Source organism: Musca vetustissima, unplaced genomic scaffold, assembly GCF_032173495.1.
Source record: "Musca vetustissima isolate MV318-11 ecotype Yass unplaced genomic scaffold, APGP_CSIRO_Mvet_v1 utg6013, whole genome shotgun sequence".
Lineage (NCBI taxonomy): Eukaryota > Metazoa > Arthropoda > Insecta > Diptera > Muscidae > Musca > Musca vetustissima.
In genome coordinates this window covers 972,042-985,420 of record NW_026889308.1, presented here as the reverse complement: position 1 = coordinate 985,420, position 13,379 = coordinate 972,042, and the positions used below count along the sequence as shown (strand labels likewise).

General features: G+C 35.7%; 1 protein-coding gene across 1 annotated transcript; it reads right to left on the bottom strand.

Annotated features, from left to right (window-relative positions):
* Positions 1-7,905: 7,905 nt before the first annotated feature.
* Positions 7,906-9,704, bottom strand: LOC133337028 (uncharacterized). Its single transcript, XM_061545293.1, has 5 exons — positions 9,597-9,704; positions 9,359-9,524; positions 9,199-9,298; positions 8,933-9,142; positions 7,906-8,743 (listed from the first exon to the last, which is right to left on the bottom strand). Exons 1-5 carry the CDS (start codon positions 9,702-9,704, stop codon positions 7,906-7,908), a joined length of 1,422 nt encoding a protein of 473 aa, XP_061401277.1.
* Between the last annotated feature and the right edge of the window lie 3,675 nt (positions 9,705-13,379).

The window sequence follows — 13,379 nt, the reverse complement described above, 5'->3', positions numbered from 1 at the left end:
TAGAATTGAGATAGAAGAATTGGTTGATTGTCAAATATTTGCATATAGCCTATATATTGAAGTACTATTACAACTCGCCCCTAGATGAGTATTTTGTAATTGGTGTTCGGATTGGTTTGGCAATTTTAAAACATTTAGGGCTAGTAGCGATGCAGTAAGTTCTATAAAGATTTTTCGAACAAACAAATTTTTTGAAGTAAACACATAATATTATCAATTTGTGCTAGATTTTGTACCAAAAGACTATTGGTTTTTGGTAGTAATGCGATTTTGGGTAGATAAATTTTGTATGCATCTCCACGCAAAAATTTAGCTTACAAATAGTTGCGTCTGGTTAAATTCCCTGGCTTGCAAAATACTGTAAAAAGTAAACAGACATGCGTAAGGGCGCGTTTCGACTACTAAATCCAGTCCATTTCAAATGTCAGTTCCATGGCGCATACGTCACCTTAATCATGTTCACAAATCCAGGGGATCGATTTGAGACCGAGTGAATTTCGTAAATCGAAACGCACTATAAGGATCTGTGGCAAATCAAGTGATTTTACATGCAAAAGAAAACCTTGAATCAAATTCACAATATTGAAAATGTTTTTGAATTTGGGCCAACAAATAAGTTTTCAATGGGATTTTCATCAATCATTTCAATAGTCGTTTTTACTGGGGATTATCATTACTCCCGCCCACATTAAAATGTCATCACCTATGCACTAGAACCAAAGATGGGTAATCGTGGTGTTAAAACAAAAATAAACATTAATGAAACACTCTCCGCATTTCTTAACGAAGACGTTGTTTGCACTTCTGCGCATAATATAATTTATTTTTTAACAAAGTTCATTAATTAAATTCCGTAGTATAAGGTTTCCATTACGCTCTATTCTAACGGGCGTCGGAAAACATCCAATGCAAATAATTGTTGCAATTGTTACCAAATATTAGTATATTTGAAATGAAAAAATTTCAATATTAGACTTAACCTGGATTGGAGTTGAGAACAAATACATAAATTAAAAAAAAGCTTTTCCCTGCAATGGCTATTTTTAACTTGACGTGCGTGTCTGTTGTCGAGCTTCGTTTGTAAACAAAATGCTTTGCCATTTTAAATTAATCCCTCAGTTTACCTCTTCGCGAAAAATCTATTAGTTTCATAAGCCTATGTATGTGGGTATAATTGAATAATTTGAAACACACATATTTCAGATATTTGAACATGGTGCGGTCTATCCCCACAATATTCTAATAAATGACGAGACATGCCACTGCTAAACCTCAAATAACTACTTCACATCCACCCTCGTTGTACGTCGATATTCAGCAGGAGAATAAATCGCATAGCCAGATAACTACAACATTTTAAAAACAAATTGAACTTTCTTCGACACTGTTATCATCGTCAAATTTGTTCTCCATTGGTTTACCATTTCTTCACTGAGTGTTGTGTCAATACGTGCATACACTGTGCGTTTTTGTACGGATCGAAACGAATGTCTCGGAATACGTCATAGCAGATATCAGGGTAGGTAAATGTATACGTCTGACTACATACCAACATATGTACATATCCATCGGTGTCAATGTATTGTCAAGCAATTTATGTGCGCTTCGTTGAGAAATGATAGCAGAATGTAAAATCGAACTCACGTCACGATTCAGATATGATTGGCGAATTTGTTGAATGTACCTCGTACGTTGTTCATGCTGTGTGTGCTGTGGCTGTCTGTCCGCCGATTGAACTCGCCGCACTGTTCAAGCTTTTTAATCTCTTTATTTCAACTGAACTGAACTGAACTCGACTCGACTTATCGAAATTCGTAAACTAACTGAATTATTGATTGTCGTAGTGGACGAGTGTAGAGCAGAACCGTTCTCGAGGCAAAAGTCAATCGGCAGCAGCAACAACAACGACACAAAACAACCTAGCGGAAAGAGAGAGTGAATAGCAGCGGAGTCATCGCTGGTTAGCAAAGCGCCATAAAACAGAAGTAGCGGTGTCGCCAATCCGACAAAAATTTAAAAATGTCATTTACATCTCCACATGGCAGATACATTTTGGTAGTTAATACCAAATGTTTTTCATTGGAAAATTTACGTTTGGCAATCATTTGATATCAGAAAACGTATTCGTACACATTAATTCCGCCCCCCCCCTTACATAACAAAACAAGACGAAATTGTTTCAAATTGGTTTTACAAAGGTAATAAATTATCTTTGAATTGGAAATCGAGATGAGTCCGAACACTTTTTCTGATGAAATATTTAAATATGGATTATCTGAAACATGAAACATAGTAGAAAGCAAATACAACCTCAACAAATCATTGTTAAAAACATTGCACACTTAGGACTTACAGGGAAATATATTTCTTGAGTTTGAAATGTTAGGTTCAATGAGTGCGAATACTTTTTCTGGGAAGAGTGTTGTTAGACCACATCCACCCAGAATATGTGGTCCATTAAAAACGACCATTTACATTTTAACAGCTGCATTAGCAGTACTCCGAGCACAATTAGTTGCTTTGTTGGGTCAGACACGAACCGCAATTCCGATCGTTTTTCACTTGTTGTTGTTCACTTCATTGTCAATGGTATCTGCTTTGCGATGGGGAACGGGGAGCGCGGGTTTTTTTTACTCTGGCAAACAAGCCGAGTTCAGTGTGTCGTTTGATACTGTATGTGCTGCTCATATGAATACGAAGAGCTAGTAATTTCTGTCTTAGTAGTTCATATATGTATATTAGTCATAATCAGGGTTGGAAATTGTACCATAGCAATATGGCAATGGTAAAATAAATTACGATGTGCCATACAGAGGAACAGACAGTTGTCTGCAACGAATTATCATCACGTTAAAATTGCCCCCGTGAGCTATAACGATGTGGGTAATAACACGTTTTTACATTTTAGTTCTATTTGGGTGTGTTATTTTCCATCTCTGATTTGGATCTGCAAGTGTGTGGATACGTGTGAGTGCATTTCCAACTGAGTGAATGGAACGGACGTCCACATTCCAAAGCAGACTGTTTGGCTGTTATTGTTTTGACAAATTGGGGTGGGTGTATTTATTACGGATACTGATCGTATTGGAAAATGGTATGTATGTAAATTCATTCCCGTTTAGGGGGAAGTTACCCTGAGTCAAATGTGTTTGCGTATTAATAATAGAGAGTATTCAAAATAGGAGACAAAATGAAATTTTTGTTACGAATACACAGATTTGCCAGTTTTCGCAGCAGCTCCATGCGAAAAACCTTGGAAACGTTGCTTTGCTGCAATTAGAACAACTAGTTTGGAATGAAACAAATGTGGAGTTACATCTATGTTTCTCCCTACCTCGTATGAGCGTTTTGTGGCGCAAGGCTGTTACATGAAACCCAGCAATACCTAACTAGTAGTACATTTTAATTAGAAAACTTACCCCGGGTGTTGGCAGGTGAATCTGGTCCATCACTGTAGTTTTTCGATGATGGCGAACTGTGTTTTAAAAATTGGAACATGTCATAATAAAATCGCACTAATTGTAGAACATTTTATCTTCTATTTACCAGCTCAAAGCCAAAATTATTGGTTTTCGTTGTTTGATTAAGTCCACCACCTGGCCATCGTTAAGCGTTGTTTTCGCCACTTGAGCCGATGAGGAGAAATTTGGCTGTTCTTTAACCCTTTTCAGTGAACAAAACTTTAACATGTTTGCCTATCTTACACACCACATACAAACGACCGCTTGAACGAATTGCTAAACAGAAACTAAATTCGTCAGGCCACGATCTCTTGAAATGTTTTGGGGGCGTATTTCTACGAGATAACAGACATAGACCATAAAGCAGTCTTCCAGAATAAAATAACATTTGGCCGGCAAACTGCATGACATCTTCATCACCATTGCGTTTTATTTCATCTTTATAAAAACTGGAAACATTTTTGGGATTGTGTGCCATGATGTCTGTTAGGGCAGGCAAAGTTTTTGTCGATCAAATCCAGCCCCTAGGATGATTCTAAAAATGATTTTTTGTGTAACATAATTTTTATTCAAAATTCTAGTTTTTATTTATCGATATATTATTTTTTTATGTGTATGTGGGGAGTTTTTGGAGTCGAGAAATTCATTTCTGATCTTTATTTTTACCTATGACAACAGCCAGAGGGCGATACATATTTTACAAAATGTTCTCTAGTTTCTGAGAAAAATTATAAGCTTTTCGGTAAAATGAATCTTTATTATATATATATATAAAACCTAAATTTGTAGATTTATTTTATCTTTACCACCTATGACCACCGCCAGAGGGCGATACATATTTTAAAAATTTTTCTGAGAAAAAAAGTTTTTCGGTAAAATTAATATTTATTTTATTTTTTCCTCGGTTTTCCGAATTCTTCTTCAGGGTCAGCAATACTAGTTGAACCCTGTCAATGTTGATTTGCCTTATAAAATCATGGTAATAGGGGGAACAGTTGACGGCACTATTTTGTTTCTAAACTTGAATATGAGAGATATTTCTTCAGTTTCTGGAAAAAGTATTTGTATTGCCACAAATTTCTACAACATTTTCCAATCTTCACAATCTTTTATTTACGGTTCTGTCATAAAAATGGCGCTGTATTGAAAAATATTTGTCATTTGTTGTGCCCATTTAATGTTGCCCTCACATACCGGTAGCTGACAGGTTGTAGTAGATTTAAGTTTATAGTGAAATGTTCACAACAAATCATTAATATTATACATTGGTGGTGTGTTGTGTTTATACCCTCCAACATTTCAATTCTCGATTCAAAATATGTTCCCTGTATAGTTATCCTTGCATTTGCTAACATAATGTTACGTTCTTGGACTTTACTTATTCCCGTGTAGACGTTGTTTTATTTCCCGATACAGTTCGTACCAAATAAAACGCGGGTTCGTTCTGATTACGATTATTACAATGATTTTATTCACACAACTTTACTTTACACTTTACTTTACACGACGGTTTCAATTCGCGATCTGATTCACAACTGACTCACTGCCTTTCCATTTCCCCTATTTATATGAGCCTTGCTTGTAGCTACAGAAGTTTCTAGACGATCTGGTAACACCTAGATCACGAACAATCTATCAATGCAACAAACACACATACAAACTTACATTGAGTAAACAATAACAACAACACATACAAACTTACATTGAGTAAACAATAACAACAACACATATACAGGTGAGGGGGTAACAAAGAAAGAGGAATTAAGCGATCATCAATGATGACGTTTAACAAGAATTGTACGTCAACAAAAAAATAGACAATGAAAGAGGAAATGGAAGGATGTAGAAAAATCTATACAGTAGTTGTTGTGGTGAAGTTATTCAAATAAATTGCGTAGTAGAAATTTACGTTACAATTCAAATTCTTAAATTAACGGAATTCATCTAAAGTAACTTAAATCTAAATTTATATTCGTAACAATAATTTATTATACATGTATCGAATCGAAAACTGGCTACTGTCGTGTTTACATATTTGAACTAAACTGAATTAAAAATCAAAGCAACTTTGATGTATAAAGTACAATACAATAAAAATCAATACAATTGATAATAGAAAATATAAATATTAAAAAATTTAACCAAATGCGTTTAATATCAGTAAGTGAACCAGCGCAGTATCATGATAAGCCCGTCATATAAGAAAAATACGAATTAATTATTTTATAAAAGAATAAAAATGTTTAATCAGGACCATCCATAGATGTGGTTTAACTCTGAAGCTCCGCTCAAAGCAGTTTTATTATTCTCAAAGGCCCGCTCATATTCCCATATTAAGACATAGTTAAATTCTTAACTCCGTTCATTTGCGTGTTATAATTCTTATGTTCCTCCCACAGATTTGGTTTGATTCTTAAGCTCAGCCCATTGGAGTGGTTTAATTATTAAACTCCGCCCAAAGTCTTGATTTCATTCAAAACTAAATTTAAACTTCGAACCCCACATTTAAGAGACAACGTTTTACATGGTGTTTATATAAAATTAAGTTTTTATAATGAAGTTTAAATAATGAAGCTTCCCAAACGTTTGCTTTTTAAGCGTTTATAAAATGTATAAACTATTCCAAAAAAAAAAAACAAGGCATTTGACTACGCAAAAAATACAACGAGAAAAGGCGACCGTTTCCGTATATAACGTATGGACAAATGAAGACGTGCCCGCGGTTGCCAAGCTTTGCCCTATTATAAATATTTCGCTCTACTCCTTCTGGTACTTCGCAACCAGTGTCTACATTTTTAAATTTGTTAATCCAATATCAATCGAATTAAATGTCCGGCTTGATACAAACTTTGCAGATTTATTTTACGAAATCTAGATCATGTCCGAAGATGGGAACCATTGTTCCCATGTTCTTTAGTACCTCCCAATAAAAATAATAAATTCATGGCACAATCCCCTACAAACTTACGTGATTTACAAAAAATCGGCAAATTCTAAAGCCCTAATATTTGTATATTCCATAACATTACTCTCTTAATTAATAAATACGATAATTTTAATTCGCAGAACACAAACATTAATATCACACACTCGTTATTTCAACGGGTTATTAACAGAGGTAAGCATTTCACATATTTATGTTATTTTTTAACATTTTTTGGAACCGGAATGCAAATACAACAACTTTCATACAAAGGAACTGAAAATTCAATTATGCGTATTCTTATTAATTAGTTGTTAATGTAAGACAGGGACATTACACACAAATTGCTTTCAAAGAGAGCACACGGGCGGGGGTTTGCCCGATGCGAATGTAAGGGGAAAACAAATCTACAAGAGAATAACTATATCTTCAAAGGTTTCTCATAAGTGAAACATGTATGTGTATAAACTTTTCAAATTTTAAGGCAGTATTATTATAAAAGTAGTTAATTACAATGTAGAGTAACTTCGGGTAATCTGGACCACCATTTTCTTTTTTTGATATTGTGGTCATAACAACGGTTAAAAATAAAAAAAATTGTTTTCGCCTTAGTAGATTTGTTGTCAAATATATTCCAGGTCAAACATAATATATATCTGTCTTAAAAATCTTATTGCATTATATTTCAAAAAACTCTAAACTGCATAAAAAATTACTTGGCGGGTAATGTGGACCAGTATGTGTGGGTAATGAGGATCAGTAAGTTAAAGGTAGAATGTGGATTGGTTGTGATAAATTTCAATTTATTGCACTCTTGGGTAGCATGGAATGCAAAAATATATGGGTTCGTGTTTTGGAATAGCCCCCATTTAAGGGTACCGCCCCATTTGCGGTATTTTGAAGGTCCTTGCTTCGTTATCCAACCGAAGCACCTGAAATTTCGCATATCGAGTTTTCATAGGATAGAATGGCTCCTCGCATATTAAATGCGGCCATGTTTCGAACTCGTGCTCATGTAAAGGTCCCAATTTGTATAGTGGTCCACTTTACCCGACATTGAATATTTTTTTTATTTAAAAATAATTATCGGCTTCAAAAATGAATAAAAATTAAAAATCACCGATTGTAATTGCAGCGTAAATGTATATTTTTATAAAAATAATTAAAAATATAATGTTTTTTGAAGATTGACAGAAAAATACAAAAAAAAATTAAAAATTATTTTTAAAGAAAAAGTCAATTATCCTAGGTTGTTTCAGAAATACATTAGGGGTTTATGAAATACATTTTTACATAACTTCCATCATACCGTTATATCCTACATTAGGATCATTCTTCCACAAAAGCAAATTATTAAATTTAATAAAAAAAGATGCTACACCTCCATCCTAGACAATAATTCCGCAGACCTTCGCAAATAATAGGCTGAAGGTATATTTTTGTCGACAACACCGACTGACACTTTTTTACTTGTTAAACAAACGCATTTCCTTTCACAATATATTTTGACTAATAGAATCATCAACTAGGTGTAGGCTTTGTTGGGCACACTCCCTTGTCCTTGAGGAACAACTGGAGACACGCATTATCCACTCTATCCCAAAGCAACGAACCAAATCTCCTTGCTGTATAATCTATTAGCATAACTGACCGACAATTTATGCAATGGTTCCGATAATGGAACAAAAGCCCCACGGTCGGCGACAATACGTGATCCGTATAGCCGGGAGCAGCACGCCATAGGCGCTTTGTACCCATTTCCACAGAGGCGTGAGTGTTGACAATGAATCGGCTATTCGTAAAAGCGGGCATAATTTCCAAACTGCGTTTCACCTTCGTTTGTGTGATGAGCAAACGATTAGTAGCCCTCTCCGGGATACTAAATGAATCACTTCGATCTTTCTTATAGAAGAAAACGTTGCGGAAAACATATGAAGCCGTTAGTCCCTCGTCACATTGCAACATAAACCTTAGGAGGGAATTGTGTTTTAGCGGCATTAAATACTCGTCCAAGCCCACTATGGCAGTATAACGAAAATTGTCCACAGACATTGCCCGATAGATGCAATCGTTGATTTGGGCCACACTCCCCCCCATATACAAGTCCAGCTGGTGATCTCCTAAATTCCAGTGCAGAGTATCCACAAACCCCAATTTCCGATAATAGCTTAGTATATCGGTCACTTCTTTGGTATAGGTGGCGGCATAGAAGTAGAAGTGGCCGGCTCCCAGAAGCCGATACATCTCGATAAATTCGACTAGACCCAACGCTGTGGTTGTATTCGCTTGCAATGGCGCCACGCAAATCGATAGAATTGGTTTTGATTTGGCAAATAGTTGATTCATATCACGTGGATAGCTGTAAAATGGAACAAATACAAAAGATATAAATTTTTGGCCCTGACAAGGATCTTTTTCTATATTTCTGTCAAGCCTGCTCTCTCAATTCGGTATCGTTTACTGGCTATGCCCAAACCATACAATTGTCGAGTATAAACTGCGCTCAGGATGAACTTGACCTATTTGTAGCTGGTGATTCCAGACTTACCTTATGGGAACGAAAGTTGGACTGTCCTTATTTAAGCTGTTCGATTTGTATTTGATTGCCACAGCATGCGGCAGTCGAATGACTAGGCTTTCGTTCATTTGTCTATACAGCGGACAGACAATTGCATATGCAGCAAATGTTGAGTCATTATGGTCCTGCAATGGCTTTGTGGTCTGTGCCATTGACTTCGTCAGGGAAAAATCTTCTCCTCTGAAAGTAGAACAGAGCCAAACAGTTGAATTTTCTTTACACCAATAAAATCCTACCGAAAAATGCAGGCGATTTCATCCCGAAAGTACAGTGGCAGTATAGCAAAGATGCGTACAGAACCAATTGCTATTCCCAAGGTGGCGTCTATGGGGTAATCTAGAGGGGAAATAAAAAGCCTGTTATTTACATAGTGCTGCAAGGTTGGATCCTAAATACCCAAAATTTCCACACGCCGATCAAAATATGCCGAATATATTTTATGTCTCATCCAGCCGTGGCCAAGATTGCGCCAGGTATTGTTATAGGACCACACCAAAGAAGTGGGTTTTATCAGGTCCAGGGATAGTTGCATGCTTTTGATGTCATTCTGTAGATTTTCATTCTGCGAAGTACACGAACAACCTGTAATGTAATCTCCTTGGGTTTACTTAGAGGAATAGGCCCGTCTACTTACCGCCCTGGTGCTGAGTGCGACATATGCCAATATCAAGAGACTGCTGGCCACAATCCCCGACAACAGGAAGTACATATATTGCACGCGCTGATTGTCCTGAACAAGCATCCTGCGACAGTTGAATGTCAGTGTTGTCTTATTGCGGGAACTGCTTGGGTAAATAGCCGATGAAAAGCATTTGGTACGTAAATGTGCTGTCGCTGTGTCCTTCTCTTATTATTATCGTGCTTTCTGTTTCCAAACACAATAAAAGAACAAAGACTGCCCTACCGTGAACACAAACTGGGGGAAATAATGAAACAAATGTTCGATAACTGAATAACCCCCCTGGTTAGCCATGGTTGTCAAGTATATGCACGTACGAGTATTTACATATCGATGTACGTTGATGGAGACGCCTTGCTCGGTTTATTGCTGATGTCAGAGTAATTACGGATGCCCTCTGTTGCATAGGGTACCGAGGGCACAGTGGTGACAAAAGATATCGCTATAATGGGGCGCACTTTTATGTCCGTTCGATATAACTACCAAAAACACCAAAATATAATTTATAGATATCGACCAACATTTCGTAACAAAAACTTTTATGTCCGTTCGATATAACTACCAAAAAACCAAAATATAGTTGATAGATATCGACCAACATTTCGTAACCAAAACGTTTTGTATTTCATTTCTGTACAAAATACCCAATAATAACTTCAAATGAATGATGCTAAACAGTATATTGAATCTCAAAGTGCGTATATATATAGTTAAAACTCCGACTATAAGGTTATTCATTGCAATAATATGAAGTTTAAATGTAATAGGTGCGATTATTGCTACAATTTGCATATTGATAAAATATATGTTATTTTCGCACCTCTATTGCATTCTTCGTTCGCGTAAATTTAATTTCTTAAGTTTCTGGGTTAAATTTACAAGCAAACCACTGTAGTGTTTGCAGCATTGACAAGTCGGTCTATGTCTTTGCCACTGTCATTTATTTTCAATATCTTGTTTGCGAGTGATTGCTCTTTAAGGTAAGAATCTATCGATTGATTGGGTTTCATTTGTGGCCACACATTTGCACCACCTGTGCAGAAAGAGGCGAATATAAAATTAGCCGCTGAATGACAATACATCTGTGCATACACATGCAAATGGAAGTAAAGATAATATCTATATCGATCTACATATATATATATATATATATATATGTAAAAAAAAATAACTTACGCCCAGATGACACGGCTGAAGTTGGACTCTTGAAACTGTTTTACAAAGCTGGGTTTGTGGAAATTCGTACTAGATGAGCAAGAAAAGAACTAAACTTATTAATCAACGCCCAGACGAATCGCCATAGTCGATTTGTGCGTATGTGTGTTGTAAAGGTGGGAATTCGTACTAAAATATGTGAATGTTGTCAGTATTGTTCGGTTGAAGCCCTAAAAAATATATACATACATAAATGTATACTTTCCGGTACCTGTGCTGTGTGCGAAACAATTTCAACACATATAAACCTATATTCTACCTTTTCCATTTTCAGTTTTCCTCAAAGCTACTCCCAGAGAAAATGCCCTTAGTAAACATTGTTAACAATCAAAGGATATCATAGTAGACTGTTTTAATGTTCTGTTTGTTCGAGGAAATTTGTGCGAGTTTGGCTACAAAAAAATAAAAACATTTGAACGACATTTGCAACGATATTTTCGTGTGTCCGTTTAATGTTCGTTTCCTATTTAATAAGTATTAGATATCTTCGTCTTCGTTGCGTTCGCATTCGCATTCGCTTTACTTCAAAAGCTTCTACCGTTAATTTGTGCTTTCTGGTGGTTTGGGTTTGAACCATAGAAAGTGGCTTAATATTCCCAGTCATAGATAAAGCACAACTTAATCCAATTCAGTGCCTTAAGAGGTCAAAATTTTTTTTGACATAATTCGAATCTACACTAATTCAAGAATGTCCCTACAAAATTTCAGGTGAATATCTCAAGAACTCTTGAAGATATAGCCGATTTATTCTGTCAGCATCAAGTGACAGCTAAAGGACTTCTCAAACTTTAAACGCGTTATTCTCTAAACGAATGGCGGGCACGATAACTCAAAAACTAATAACCCAATCGATTCCAAATTTTTACACGTTTCTCTGTATGTGAATAGCTATCGTATGAACTAGGATAAAGCTAATCGGTGAAGATCTTCCTTGTTTTTAACATAGTTTTTGGTCAAAAATTGGCGATTTTCCAAAAATATTTTTTCAAAGTTCCGCCATTTTGTTAATTTTAGAGCGAAGTCAATAATCCTAGTCAATAATCCTAGTGTTAACCCTACAAACTGATTTATAACAACAAAAAGAAGTAATCTTTATAATAAAAAATGACAAATAATATCAACAACACATATGTCACATAATGTTCGTATTTTTGAGTCCTTTAAAGCCAAAAATTACAAAGAACGACAACGTTTTCACTCATTTCGCAGAGTTTTTTCCATTAAAAAAAATCCATGTATATTTGAAGTCGCGCGAGTTGTGGCTTTAAAGACCATTGTTAGTATTATTGAAACATTACAATTGAAACATTACATTATTGAAACAATACAAAACATATTTGGAGTGAGTTGTAAAATATTTAATTGTGTGTTGAATTGCAAACTCAGTAGCGGGTTTACAAATATAGCGTTAATTATGATGGTCTTGTGGGACACACTGGGCGTTCGGCAACTGGTATGATTCCAACACCGCATGTGGCGTATGGAATGATATTTAATCATCCTTGAAATGTCTAATAGACCAATTTGACGGTATCATATTCTCATCCTCATATTATGCTGCAGCTCAATGAATCTAAAATTGTATTTTCCACCTACAGCATTTTGTTATTTCGTTTGTAAGGCAATATTTATGTACTAACCAGTAAGGAAAGTAGTAAAGTCGGACGGGGCCGACTATATGATACCCTTCACCACTATGGGTATATTTAACAGGACTATTAGCATGAAATTGGATGAAATAAAATATGTGGTATTTATCTAAATGTGAATCTACCTAGATCTATCCATAAAGTATGTAAATCGACTTCAAACAAATATAAATAGGTCATCCGTTGGGCTATGTCTGTACTTCTAGAAAACGCAACTACGTTATTTTATGCTCAATTTTGTAACTTGTGCAGGCAGACATCACTCTAGGCTCAATTCAGTACGTTATGCTAAATTTCGTGCAAATCGAAAGATATATAGCGACTTTGGTGCACCATTTACATGAAATCGGACGAAACTATATGTAGGAGCTATATAGAAATCTGAACCGATTTTCTCGAAACTTGGCAGACATCACTCTAGGCTCAAGTCAGTACGTTATGCGAAATTTCTTGCAAATCGAAGGACATATAGGCACTTTGGTGCACCATTTACATGAAATCGGACGAAACAATCGAAAGATATATAGGGACTTTGGAGCACCATTTACAAGAAATCGGACGAAACTATATATGAGAGCTATATCTAAATCTGGACCGATTCTCACGAAACTTGGCAGACATCATTCTAGACCTAAATAATTAGGCTGTACCAAATTTGTGCAAATCGGAATATATATAGGGACTTTGGGCACCATTTACATAAAATCGGACGAAACTTTATATGGGAGATATATCTACATCAGGACCGATTTTCATGAAACTTGGCAGACATCATTCTAGACTAAATTAAGTACGTTATGCCAAATTTCGTGCAAATCGAAAGATATATAGGGACTTTGGTGCACCATTTACATGAAATCGGACGAAACTATAT